Source organism: Brienomyrus brachyistius, chromosome 4 (assembly GCF_023856365.1).
Source record: "Brienomyrus brachyistius isolate T26 chromosome 4, BBRACH_0.4, whole genome shotgun sequence".
Classification (NCBI taxonomy): Eukaryota; Metazoa; Chordata; class Actinopteri; order Osteoglossiformes; family Mormyridae; genus Brienomyrus; species Brienomyrus brachyistius.
The window spans coordinates 36,987,703-37,002,344 of record NC_064536.1 but is presented as its reverse complement, the minus strand read 5'-3'; the positions used below and the strand labels follow the sequence as shown (position 1 = coordinate 37,002,344).

General features: G+C 45.8%; 1 protein-coding gene across 2 annotated transcripts; it reads right to left on the bottom strand.

The window, feature by feature from the left end:
• Window positions 1–3,430: 3,430 nt before the first annotated feature.
• On the bottom strand, window positions 3,431–14,320 carry LOC125739987 (uncharacterized). Of its 2 annotated transcripts, XM_049010606.1 has the most exons (6): window positions 13,963–14,320; window positions 11,243–11,593; window positions 10,533–10,706; window positions 5,232–5,413; window positions 4,137–4,243; window positions 3,431–4,016 (listed from the first exon to the last, which is right to left on the bottom strand). In XM_049010606.1, exons 1-5 carry the CDS (start codon window positions 13,985–13,987, stop codon window positions 4,235–4,237), a joined length of 741 nt encoding a protein of 246 aa, XP_048866563.1. In that variant the 5' UTR covers window positions 13,988–14,320; the 3' UTR covers window positions 3,431–4,016; window positions 4,137–4,234. The 2 variants fall into 2 exon arrangements, with proteins under 2 accessions (XP_048866563.1, XP_048866562.1); XM_049010605.1 differs by lacking the exon at window positions 5,232–5,413 and having other exon boundaries at window positions 13,963–14,227.
• Between the last annotated feature and the right edge of the window lie 322 nt (window positions 14,321–14,642).

The following is a 14,642-nucleotide window of genomic DNA, read 5'->3' as shown; positions in this document are numbered from 1 at the left end:
GGTCTCTGCTTTTTGCAGATGATGTGGTTCTGTTGGCTTCATCGGACCGTGACCTTCGGCTCTCACTGGGAAAGTTCGCAGCTGAGTGTGAATCGGCTGGGATGAGGATCAGCACCTCCGAGACCATGGTTCTGAGCCGGAAAAGGGTAGAATGCTCTCTCCGGGTTGGGGATGGGGTCCTCCCCCAAGTGGAGGAGTTTAAGTATCTCGAGTGGGGGAACAATGGAGCGGGAGGTCGACAGGTGGAACGGTGCGGCGTCAGCAGTGATGTGGGCAGTCGATCTACGTTCCAACCTTCACCTATGGTCATGAGCTATGGGTAGTGACCGAAAGAACGAGATCGCAGGTGCAAGCGGCTGAAATGAGTTTCCTTCGCAGGGTGGCTGGGCTCTCCCTTAGAGATAGGGTGAGAGCCGCTGCTCCTCCGCATCGAGAGGAGCCAGATGAGGTGGCTCGGGCATGTCCCACTGGGAGGAGACCCCGGGGAAGACCCAGGACACGCTGGAGAGACTATGTCTCTCGGCTGGTCTGGGAACACCTTGGGATCCCCCCAGAGGAGCTGGATGAAGTGGCTGGGGAGAGGGAAGTCTAGGCCTCTCTGCTGAGACTGCTGCCCCCACGACCCGACCCCGGATTAAGCGGAAGATGATGGATGGATGGATGAATGGATGGATGGATGGATGGATAGAACAGTGCAAAAACACTCTTTGTCTATGTTAGCAGTGTTAATATATGTATATGTAATCTTATGTGTCTATTTGTACTCCAGCTTTTTGATTTATGTTTCTAACTGAATCCAAGCAAAACCTTGATATTACACCTACTATAACTATATGTCCCTCACTAAACTTTTGCCTAAATCACACTAACTGCTAACCTGTTTCACTAATACAATTGGATTTCAAATGATTATAATTGGCAAACTACTCGCTGAAACCAACGATGCCACAAACACCCAACACGCACCGTTTTTTCCGAGGTTTTTTATAGGTTTTTCTCTCTCGCCGTGAAAAATGACACATGACTGATGTTTCGCAACATTTTGTAAACTCCGTATTGAGACCAGAAGTTTTGGACGTCTTCGGAACGGATCAATCCTGGGTGCCGAAATTGCCATCTCTACCTAATAGGCTAGGATATTACATATCTGTCAGCCAGTTCCCATTGATATGTTCCAATAGCCACAAAACCGAGTGTTGTTAGTGCTTAAAGATGGATAGACAGCGTGATTTCGTCTTGTAGGTCATTCAGTAGATTCATCAGAATCGTTCATGGCATGCAGTCCAAGATAGATGACAAGGCAAATCATCATTGGAAAAATAATAATCACTTTGACCTATAAATACTTATTTCATTCATATTTGGCAGCGCTATGATGCTGCATGTGACGTGCTTCCGCACTGGCTTTTTTATACCTATTACAGCAACCCCTTCACATTCGCGAATTTGACATTTACAGTTTTGGTTATTTGGTGGAACCTCCAGGAGCTGCTTAGGTGGACCCCTATGGCTCACCTAGGGGGAGGTTTTTCGCTGTTATGAGACAGACAGATACCATGATTGGAAAAAATCAATCTTGTACATTTAAAAGTACTACAAGAGTACTGTAAGCATAGAGCTGACTAACACATACCAAAGACACAGACACTCAGGAGAATCTTGATAAATAACAAGAACATGTGGTAGAGACTAATAGCCATGCCATGCCATCCTCAATTGTGGTGGATTTCTACATATTAAGTCTGGATGGCTAAAAATTCAGCTGAATAAATCTTTGAATATTAAATAAGCGAAATAATTTGATTTGTTCTTTTACCCCAAGTTGTCGTCTAAAAGCAATGAGAGCACCGCCCATTACATCTGCACTAGGGAACATGCACTCTTATAACCACTAGGGGAGCTCTTGCCTTCTTTCAGCCCTTCTAAACAATTCCATTATGTGACCCCGGTCTAGCCAGCTGCATAATATGTGTCACTGCCTTTACACTGGCACTCCTGCAGGGTGGGCTGGCTTACCACCAGTTACTCTCACCGTCTCTTAGTCATGCTGTCATGTTCTAAAGGAGAAATATCACATCTTTCTCAAATCTGACCACATTTCAGTGACCTGTGCAGGGGGCTGTTCCGTTATCTTCTGCATTTCTGTCCTGAATGAAAACTAATAATATTTAAGTACTTTTAAGATATTCTCGGTCATATAGTAACTCCACTCATGTTCCACTGTAACCGAATCACATTGAATATCCTTGGAATCGAACCCAGTGAGCTTTTTTCCACCCCCTCCAGGTCACGGCTGTGACATCACATACAGACACCATGAAACACTACAGCCTGAATACCGTTATGGACAAAAACAGTGTTCAAGTCAAGGCGAAAACACCAACCAGATTCAGTACACTGCACCCTGTTATGTGAAGTAACGTTGCAAACCAATCAGAGCTCTTTGTGGTTTGAAGCAAACAGCAGCTCTTCCTGGCCAGGCAAACAAAGCACCACTAGAAGGCACTTTTCCCCATCTCAGCTTGAAATCGAATCAGTCATGAATATTGCTACACATACCGCACTCAGTCTGAAAGATGGTATTGGTGACTCCCTTAGTTGCCATCATACTTCTCAGGAGCAGTAGTGAACGTGGCAGGTCAGGTCATTTATATGAGGCGTCTGAACTGAAGGAGTGCTCTGAGTTTGCAAGCCAGTGTGGTTAGGGTCAGCCCATCCTGTAATTAAAATATAGCCACAGCCAGTGACTATCGGGGTCTCAGCACTATGGCCTGAATAGGTGCTCTGTCAACATTTAACAGTAAATGTTCCATTATAATGCATGTAAATTAACGTCTATTAAGTATGGAAGCACTTTATGTATGTATAGCTTTATAATATTTACATTACGGTATAAGGGCCTATGGACTACTGAGCACTATAGCCCAACCTGTGTCTTTTTCTGGCCTGAGAAGCAGAAGAAATATTGCACCATTATACCAAATTTCATGATTCACAGTCATATATGAGGGCAATTATAGCCTACTGAAATCTGACGGGCTGTTGTGAGCCGTGTTTAATGAGTAGATGAACTTTAATTGAGTAGTTGGGACATCTGGCCAAAGGTCTGGGTAAAGGTCATCAGATCTCAACTTGACCCCCACAGAGTGAGAAACAGGCACCTGGCTTTAACAGTGTACAACAGCTAACAGACCAATTAAATACATACATCCTAAATAAAACTAAAACCGTACTACATTACTTTTATATTACATACAGTAACCACCACATGTTTAATTATTCAGACTACCATCGGAAAAGTTCAGGAGCTTCAAACCGGCTTTTTACAACTTGGAACGAGCGTCCACCATTTTGTGACCATGCAGGAAGCAGAACTATGTTTGTATTAACAAAACCTCAATATTTGACAGAACGTACATCAAAAGATGAGTAACCATGTCTAGGAGATTTATTATATAATGTACATTGCATATACTTTAAATTGAAACAATTATTGCCGGAAAAATAATAGAAATAAATGAGACTGAGGCAGAGTGTGCTGTACACTCTCTCACAGTTTCTCTGTCTCTGAGAGCTTCTGCTTACTCTTTCTACATAACTCATGCGCAAAACACACTCTGCCTCCTAGTGGTATGGACTGGTAAATCCACACCCCAGAACATTAGAAAACAGAAATTCATAAATACAAAAACGCAAAAGTGCAAAACGCATTTAAACTAAGAAAAATATTATAATAACTACACCAAGCTGACATAAATACATGCAATGTAACCACACAATGTCATTCTGCTTTGTTGACCTCATTTTATGGAGCCCAGTATTTTCTTTTGTTGGATGTTCTTTTCTATTTTGGATAATTTTTGGTTTTTGAGTAAATTTGGGTTGATAACAAACTCTGCGCCACTGTGAATGATTGCTGGTCCCCCACAAGTATCCTGTGCATCTTCTCTTTTTTGGTCTCGCTTCGTGGGTGATTTAATCTCTACTGGTACATATGGGACTTCATCAAGTTTTTCCTGTAAAGCAAAGAAAAAGCTTTATTTTACAAATCAGTTAAAAGTACCTCAGTCTATGTAAAACATTCGGCAGAGTTTATTTTGCTATATAAACACGTCTGATTAAGCAGAGACACTTACCCGCTGTGGTCTGAAGGCCACAGAAAGCCCTGTCAGTGACAGTACCTGATCGTGTCGGCTGGTCCTGCTTCCCCTCTGCTGTGAGTCAGAGCTCTTCCTTAGTAATACTGAAACAGTAAAGAGTGACGTCATTCACAGAGTGCACAGGGTGCTCTACCAGCCCTGCTGATAAGGGCTGCTGCTCTCACACTGACTCACTGCGCATTGCATGCAGGACACTTGTGTTAGAGAAGGACTGGTTGCAGGTTTGAGGTTTTAAACAGGAAACACAGAAAAAGAGATGGTCGGAAATAAAAATTTCCAGCTACTGCTGAGTGTATGTCAGAATTCTCACGCAAAATGAATTTTTATTTTTTTTTAATTAATAGTGCCAGTCAACAGCAGTGGTGCCGTTGTCTAGCCTGTAGAGGTCTGTGCGTCCCTCCATGAATATGCTTCCACAGACCATCACTGACCCACCACCAAACCCATCATGCTGAACAATGCTGCAGGCAGCATAACATTCTCCATGGCTTCTCCCCACCCTTTCACGTCTCTCACATGTGCTCAGGGTGAACCTGCTCTCATCTGTGAAAAGCACAGGGTATTCTGGTATTCTGTGGTAAATGCCAATTGAGCTCCACAATGCCAGGCAATGAGCACGGGGCTCACTAGAGGACATCGGTGTCACGCCCTCCTGCCATGCCCTCCTGCCACACCCCCTCATGAACTCACTGGACAACCCGCAAAGATTCAATGCACCTGGAGGAAGCCATACTTAAGGATTTGCTCCTTGAGACCCCAGTGTGAAGTATTGTTGGTTTCATGCTACAAACTGAGCAACTCTCTTGTGTCTTTCGTGCATCCCTGATCACGTGCCCCCATCATGTTCCTGTTCCCGCTCTTGCCTTTCCTCCCTGGAGCCCAACCATGTTTTGAACCACGTCTCATCTCCTGTCCGTTGGAATAACCTCTCTGGCTTCCATTACCCTGCGCCTTCTGTCACGACTACGAGTTTTCCTGTCATCCTTGTTATTGGTTGCCTCCAGTACAATATAGCCTGTGCTGTTTCCAGGCCCAGAGTTTCTCAGAGTGTTCTGTGCCGTGACAGAATACCTCGCTGAACAAAGAGAGGTGGATCTGGCAGATGCACACAACCAGCTGTAGGATGTCCAGATGCGGACTGATCAGCTGACAACCCTGGTCGGCCAGCTTAAACAGGGAATCACCATAGCAGCACCTCTTCCTTGGATGCCGTCCTGCGCCTCTTCCGGGATTCCAATAGCTGTTCCGGAACGCTGCGATGGAAACTCAGATCAATGTTGCACGTTCCTTATGCACTGCGAGTTATATAGATCACCATCCGGAAATGTTCTCATATGATCACAACCTGGTTTACTTTGTGCTCTCTCTACTGTTGCGCAGAGTGCGTTCCTGGGCAACTGCTCTTTGGACGGAGAAGAGCCCTGTCTTAAATTCGGCCGCCTCTTTCCAACAGGCGTTTTGGGGCTGTGTTTGATCATCCCACATTGGGCAGAAGCCTGGGGGATCGTCTCCTGGACCTCTGCCAAGGGCACAGATCAGCTATGGACTTTGCCCTCAACTTCCGCACCCTTGCGGCAGGGTTGGATTGGTTCACCACCTGCCTGCAGGTGATCTATCGCCACGCAATGAATCCTCAGCTTCAACCCGAACTAGTTTGTAGGAGAGAGGCATGCACTTTTGACAAATACATGCAGCTGTCTATCACCCTGCATAATGTAGTCCGTGAATGGCGCCATCCTGTCAGGCCCTATCCTGGTCAGGCCACCAGCTGAAGCATAGTGCCTTGGTGGATTCCAGTGTGAAGGAGAACTTTATTGATGAGCCCCTAGTGGAACGCCACTCCATCCCGATGGAAGACCTATGGACACCACTGGCGGTGAGTGGAGTGGAACCTTCCTGGTAGGGGGGCAGGTGCGCCACTACACCTACTTTATGTCCCAGTTTTAGCCGATATGCTCCAGCGCTATGTAATAGTTTATATTGACAACATCCTCATCTATTCCCCTTCACCTCTTTGTCAAAGGGGAAAAGTATGAGTTCCATCTCCCCACCATCAAGTTCTTAGGATACGAGATTCAACTAAGTGGTGTAGGGATGGATGAAGAACAGGTAAAAGTGGTGTGGGAGTGGCTCAAGCTGCTCACAGGGAAAGATCTTCAACGGTTTTTATCACCATTTCATATAGAATTTTAGTACGGTGGCAGCACCCCTGACCTCTCTCATCAAGGGTTAAAGACCCTGTTCAGCACCGTCCCCAACCTCTGGCAATCGAATCTCTTGAAACCTTTTTGTGTGCTTAACATAAGGCCAACAATTGCTGACCCGCTGCTCTCCTCCAACCCTTGCCTCAACACTCCTGGTCTCACAGGTCCCAGGAATACACAGTGATCCTGATGGCAATAGACCAATTCTTGGGTATGTGCAGACTAACTCCTATGGCTAAACCGCCCTTAGCTCTGAAGTGATGTTCTGCTGACCTGGATTTTCAGGCAATATGGAGTGCTCAAAGACATTGTATCACAGGGGTCTCCAACTCTTGTCCTAGAGGGCTACCATCCAGTAGGTTTTCTGTCCCACTTGGCTTCTGATGAGCCACACCTGTTCCTGATATTTACCTGAGAACAGGTGTGGCTCATCTGAAGCTAGGTAGGATAGAAAACCTACTAGACGGAAGCCCTCTAGGTCCGGAGTTGGATATGCCTGTGGTATCGGATTGGGGACCTCAGTTCACCATAAGAGTATTACGGGCATTTTGTGCCCTACTCAATATATCTCTTAGCCTCTCTTCTACGCGCAGCTACCACCCGCAGACTAACGAGCTATGGAACGTGGCAACCAAGATGTCTCAAAAACTCTAATCCTAAAAATCTGCTTAGATATATTTAGCCTTTCTTTTTTCCAACACCATTCTGCAGTAGCAATTGAGTCTAAAACTGTTTTTCATAAAGAATTAAATGCTAAAACAGAATCTTCGATGCCATCACAATAGCCATGTGGAGAATATGATTTTAAAATCTGATATAATAGAACAATTCAAAAAGAATAACATGTGTCACAGGAAGTATTTCCAAGATCAACAGTAATTTTATTGGCTAAAATACCACGTGTAAAAATGAAATCAAGGGTGTGACCGAGAGAGTGAGTTGGAGCATTAATATGCTGGATAAAATCAAACGATAATTCTGATAAAAAGTTATTAACCAAAAGTTTAGATTTATAACAAACGTGTATGTTGAAATCGCCAACAAGAAGTACTTTATCATAGGTGAGCGTAATGTCAGCCAGGAGATCAGAGAATCCAGAAATTAACATATCATTAATTACAGGAGGCCTATAAACCACTAAAAATATCCATGAAGATGAGCTACACACTTCAAAAAACTATAAAAGGGTAAGCTATAAAAATGACAAACCCTGGTTCACAGCTAAACTCAGACGGCTACATTTGGAGAAGGAAAAGGCTTTTAGAAGCAGGGCCCAGGATGTATACAAAGAAGCAAAACACAAGGTCCAGCAAGGTGGGGAAAGCAACCAAATGCCATTATTCCGAAAGATTGGAGCAACAAATTGCAACCAACAACTCAGCTTTCATCTGGAAAGGACAGGAAATGACCAGTTACAAACCCAAAACCTCACACTCCATCAACAACCAGCCTTGCCAATGAGCTGAACAAATTCTACGGTTGATTTGAAAAACAAAGGGATAGTCCTGACACCACTCCCAGTGTGCACAGCCATCAGATGCAGCCCACTGGCACCAACATTGAACCACCCATCACAATGACGACTGGGGCCACTACACATCCACTCGCTATGAATGGCCCCCCTCCACCCTCCCTCTACCACAACAACCCTCCTTCTTTCTGAGTGTGATGTTAACATGAGATGCTCAAGCGTCAGAATCCCTACAAAGGAACCAAACCAGACTCTGCCTTCCCCTGCACACTGAAGCATTGTGCTGACACACTGTCTCCGGTGCTCACAGATATCTTCAACACCTCCCTGGAGATATGCCATGTACTTCAGTATCTCCACCATCATTCCCATCCCCAAAAAGCCGAGGGTCATTGGACAACTACAAATCCATCGTCATGACCTCTGTAGTAATGAAGTCATTTGAGTATCATGTATTGTCTCATCTCAGATCTATCACTGTCTCCTAGACCCAATGCAGTTTTCCTACAGATCCAACAGGTATGCAGATGATGCTGTCAACATGACCCTTCAGTTCATCCTCCAACACTTGCATTCTCCTGGATCCTATGCCAGGATCCTGTTTGCGGACTTCTGCATTTAATACAATCATCTCAGCTCTGCTCCAGTACAAGCACACCCAGGTGGGTGTGCTCACTTCTTCTCTAACAGGAAGCAGCGAATAAAGCTGGGGAAGCCCATCCCTGATTGATCATAAGTACCAGTCCCGTGCAAGCCTGTGTCTTGTCTCCCCTACTGTTCTCCCTGTACACCAACAGCTGCACCTCCAGCCATGATTCCATCAAGCTTCTGAACTTCATGGAGGACACTACCCTCATTGAACCAATCTCTAGGAGGGCATGAATCCAGCTACAGGAGGGAAATTCATCCTCTGGTGAACCGGTGCTGGTAGAATAATCTGGAGCTCAATGCTCTAAAAGCAGTGGAGATGGTAGTGGTCTTCAGGTGCAACCCAGCTGTATCCCCCCATCACTCTTCATGCTAATAGAGTCCTTCCTTTTCCTGGGCATTGTCATCTCCCAGGACATTAGGTGGGATATGAACATCTTCTCTCACATCAAAAAAGCCCAACAAAGGATGCCCTTCATATGGCAGCTGAAGAAGATCAGTCTGCCAAGGTCAATGATGGCGCACATTTATACAGCCATGATTGAGTCCATCCTCATCTGCTCCATCACCATCTGGTACGCTGCTGCCACTGCCATGGATAAGAACAGACTGCAGCGTATCTTCTGAACAGTAGAGAAGGTGATTGACTGCAATCTATCATCTCTACAGGATCTATGCGTCTCCAGGACCCTGGCACAGGCAAGAAAGATTATGCCCGAATCCTCCCATCCTGGACACGAACTGTTCAAAAAACTACACTCTGGGAAGAGACTCTGGTCTATCAAGACTAGAACAACACACAGCTGAATTCATCAACAAGCCCCCTGACCCCCGCTGACATAGTCTACCTCTGTCACTCCAACACTCACTCTGCATGCATCTTTGTGCATCTTTTATCATCTACTGGACATCATATATATTTTCATACCTTTATATTCCTGTATTCAAATACCTGTTTCCCTTGATGTCCTTATAAATATATTGCACAGCTTATACTATTTTATTCCTTTATCCTATTATTCTGTTAATTTATTTCTACTTATCTGTTTATCTTAATGTATGCTCCTGCTCTTCTATATTTTTGTGAGTACCAGTATTACCAACACAAATTCCTATTACCTGGCCAATAAAGTGAATTCTGATTTTGATTATGAATATTTACAATATACTAATATTTAATGTAAGAATTAACACCGGTGGTGTGTAGCTGGTGGTGTGTTGCTTTAGCACTTTAACTGCTTAGCAGTCCTGGAGGTGTGACCCACCGAGCCCCACGGGCCTTTAGCTAAGGAAGAAAGTCAGAGTTACACTGTATCACAGCGTATTAATACGCAGCCCACAAGAAGCGTATAATGTCTGTACCTGACAGACTGCACATCTGCTACGGCCACCTGCGTGAAGTTGGCCCCCCCATATGTTTCAGATTTCAACCAAACTGGTCTCAATCACATGTGCCGTGTTTGTGCCGGATTGTGCCGTTAAAATTTTTGTTTGTGCTGCTTTAGTTTCTGACATAGTAATGTTTGTTTGCATGGTCACATTAGCCCCCAATTTATGTCTGATTTCCACCAGATCGATCACAATCGTATGTACTGCATTCGTGCTGGTTTGTGCCATTAAAACTGTCCTTTGTGCTGCTTTAGTTTCTGAGATATGAATGTTTGTAAGATTGCCCCCCCCCCTTCCATTTGTGTCTGATTTCAACCAAACCAATCACAATCGTTTGTGCTGCTAAAACTGTCCTTTGTGCTGCTTCAGTGAAGCGATATTGCTTATTTATATGGTCAAGTGACTCCGCCATTAAGTTAGCCCCCCATTTGCCGCCGAACCGGTCTCAATAGCTTATGCCGTTTAAATATTGTCTGCACTGTAATTTTTCTGAGTTATACGTCTTAGTTTATGCCTTTATATGATTGCCGTATAGTGCTCAAGCTCGTGCTTCTCATGTTAACAACTTCACGCAGGTGCTACAGCCCAGTCTGGGGCTGAATGAGACAAAAAAGGACCAGACAGAGAGCAAAAAACACAGTGACATCACACATGTCTGACCTTTGTTATAAACGTAGCAGGCCAGGAAAACGAGGCAGAGGAGAAGGATGTAACAAATCAGGATGAAACAATGCAGGTGATCTGGGTTCTGGGTCTTGGGCTGAGGGGTAGTGCACTGGAGAGGGTGGGGAGTGGACTGGAGAGGGTGGGGAATGGACTGGCCTCCAGGTTGGCCTGTAAACAGAGTATAAAAATCATCACTTTTATGGTGATAAGCAGTGATCTGTTATAAACATGCATTACTTTTAGTTTTAATCCATCCATCCATTTTCCAAACCGCTTATCCTACTGGGTCGCGGGGGGTCCAGAGCCTATCCCGGAAGCAATGGGCACGAGGCAGGGAACAACCCAGGATGGGGGGCCAGCCCATCGCAGGGCACACTCACACAGCATTCACTCACACATGCACTCCTACGGGCAATTTAGCAAGTCCAATTAGCCTCTGCATGTTTTTGGACTGTGGGGGGGAACCGGAGTACCTGGAGGAAACCCCACGACGACATGGGGAGAACATGCAAACTCCACACACCTAGGACCCAGAGGTGTGAGGGAACAGTGCTAACCACTGCACCACCATGCCGCCCTAGTTTAAATCACAATTCATATCCATAAAGTCTAAGTATTCCATATTGGCATTAGTTTAGCTTAACATGCCTAATGCACACACAGTCCACAGTCACTTTAATCTGAATCACTTGTCATTAATTTACCTTTGAATTTCACATGTGTACATTTTCCAAACTTTGTGTTTGAAGTTTGGATACAGCAGTACATAAGCAGATCTGCCTCAGTGATGTTCTTCAGCTGCAGACTGTGTGTGTTAGAGTCAGAAACAGGAACCAGCCTCCCTCTGTATTCATCTCTGATGTAAACAGGGATTATCTGATGTGCAGATGTGTATTTCAGATCCATGACTCTGGCTGGTATGTGGTCTGACTGCTGGGAAAACCAGGAAACCTCCGTATTTACAGGGATCCCACAAGGCAGAGTGGCATTTCCTCCAGGCTGGACCTCTACCACCGCCGGCTCCTTAGCCTGGGTCACCAGAGCAGCACTGCAACCTGGAGACATAGAAAACAGAGTAAATATATTTTAACAGCTGAGTTAGTGGATGTATAAGTTCAGAGTGATGACACTAGACAAGTCTTATTTCCCTTTTATCTTCTTTTCTATTTTATTAATCGCAAGGACACCAAACCCCCCCCCCATTCATCATGTGTAATGAATACGGTGTGTCTGGGGTTTGGAGTCCTACACCCGCTGCTCTCCAGACGTAGCCCCCCCTCAGTTGATGTGTAATGAATACAGCGTCTCCGGGGCTTGGAGCTCTACACCCGCTGCTCCCCAGAAGCAGCCCCCCCTCAGTTGATGTGTAATGAATACGGTGTCTCTGGGGCTTGGAGCTCTACACCCGCTGCTCTCCAGAAGCAGCCCCCCCTCAGTTGATGTGTAATGAATACGGTGTCTCTGGGGCTTGGAGCCCTACACCCGCTGCTCTCCAGAAGCAGCCCCCCCCTCAGTTGATGTGTAATGAATACGGTGTCTCTGGGGCTTGGAGCCCTACACCCGCTGCTCTCCAGAAGCAGCCCCCCCTCAGTTGATGTGTAATGAATACGGTGTCTCTGGGGCTTGAAGCCCTACACCCGCTGCTTTCCAGAAGCAGCCCCCCCCTCAGTTGATGTGTAATGAATACGGTGTCTCTGGGGCTTGGAGCCCTACACCCGCTGCTTTCCAGAAGCAGCCCCCCCCTCAGTTGATGTGTAATGAATACGGTGTCTCTGGGGCTTGGAGCCCTACACCCGCTGCTCTCCAGAAGCAGCCCCCCCTCAGTTGATGTATAATGAATACGGTGTCTCTGGGGCTTGGAGCCCTACACCCGCTGCTTTCCAGAAGCAGCCCCCCCCTCAGTTGATGTGTAATGAATACAGTGTCTCTGGGGCTTGGAGCCCTACACCCGCTGCTTTCCAGAAGCAGCCCCCCCCTCAGTTGATGTGTAATGAATACGGTGTCTCTGGGGCTTGGAGCCCTACACCCGCTGCTCTCCAGAAGCAGCCCCCCCTCAGTTGATGTGTAATGAATACGGTGTCTCTGGGGCTTGGAGCCCTACACCTGCTGCTCTCCAGAAGCAGCCCCCCCCTCAGTTGATGTGTAATGAATACGGTGTCTCTGGGGCTTGAAGCCCTACACCCGCTGCTTTCCAGAAGCAGCCCCCACTCAGTTGATGTGTAATGAATACGGTGTCTCTGGGGCTTGGAGCCCTACACCCGCTGCTTTCCAGAAGCAGCCCCCCCTCAGTTGATGTATAATGAATACGGTGTCTCTGGGGCTTGGACACCTGCACCCGCTCTCCGGATGCCTCTCGGTTACTGTTTAATGTCTCTCTGTGTTTTTCTATAAACCAAGTGGTTCACAGGTTTATTGAAATCTTTTTGCAAATGGACAGTTTGCTTGTGGAGGTGGAGTGTGGTGAAAAAGGTAATGGCAGCAATCCCAGTTGAGGTGCCATTTTTCCCCTTCACTCCAGTACTCTCTCTGTCAGGGTATCTGCACTCTTTGCTAACCTATGTGGATAAACGAGTGAGGGAACATGTGAATTCTGTCTCAACAGTGGTAGCTCCCATATGCTCGAGGGCTTTCTGTCTCACACCACATATCTTTGTTCCTATGGGTGAAACGTTTTGTGCCATATATAACAACAACGGGGGCTGCATGGTGGTGCAGTGGTTAGCACTGTTGCCTCACACCTCTGGGACCCGGGTTCGAGTCTCCGCCTGGGTCACGTGTGTGGAGTTTGCATCTTCTCCCCATGATGTCGTGGGGTTTCCTCCGGGTACTCCGGTTTCCCCCCACAGTCCAAAAACATGCTGAGGCTAATTGGACTTGCTCCATTGCCCGCAGGTGTGCATGTGTGAGTGAATGGTGTGTGAGTGTGCCCTGCGATGGGATGGCCCCCCATCCTGGGTTGTTGCCTGCCTCGTGCCCGGACCCCCCACGACCCAGTAGGATAAGCGGTTTGGAAAATGGATGGATGTAAGAACAACGAGCTTTAATTGCCGAGTAAGACAGTTTCACCCCTGTAGCAACTAAAATATCAGCTGTTTCTTCAAAAGCAACATTGACTTCTGTGTTTTATTGAAATGATAATAAAAACCGTCAGCATCTCTGTATTCAAACAATCGCGTTACTCTCTGTATCACAGTCTCGGCTCTACGGCAGCATTTCAGTCGGGTACATCATTCACTGTTAAAAATGATTATCGTTATGATTATCACTATCCTTATTTTAATCTTTGATTTCTTTTTGCAATAATATTCGTAGTTAATATTAATATCTGCAATACACATCATTTCACAGACATATTTGGTAGTGCTAAACACTATCATTACAACAGTAAAAATTTCATGAAATTAAAAAGTTATTCAGTACTTACAAAGGAATACGAGGTTGAACAACATTTTTCTTTCATACGAGTTTTTTAAGCCGAGTTAAGTCAGATAACAAAAAGGAAATTCTGGTAGTGAAGCCTGTTAGTCTGAACTAAACAACGTTTTACATTCACACTTCTGCTCTGTTATAAACCGGACAATAAACCAAGTGAGGTTTGCACTGAGCTACCTGCTAGTCTTTTGATGCTGGACTCTGTTCACCACAGAGATTCACACTAAATACAGAAATAAGCAGCAGGTCACAGAGGAAGTGAGTGAACACAACACAGCACTGACAGTTTAGTTAAACACAAGAGCTGCTAACTTTGGCTCTCAGAACACAATTTCTGTGGATCCAGTGAACTCTCTCGTACCCGTGTTTGTGGGGTTCTGGGGGAGGGTTGGTCCAGAGGGCTGTGGATACAGGAAGGTTTGTGCCTGGGAAAGTTCCGGTCTGTGTAAATGAGAGGAAAGAGTATAATGCAGATTACAGCTCTGTTCATTCTACAGACAGCATAGTGTGGGGCTCATCTGCACGTTTGGGTAAGATCCACACCTGCTATGGTCTCTGATGTATGGATCCGCAGACGTGGTTCAGCTTGCTTGGGACTGATGCCTGTCTCTCTTTCGCTCCCCATCATTGTGTTAAATGTGCCTCATGAGGACCACAGGATCCTTGTACTGG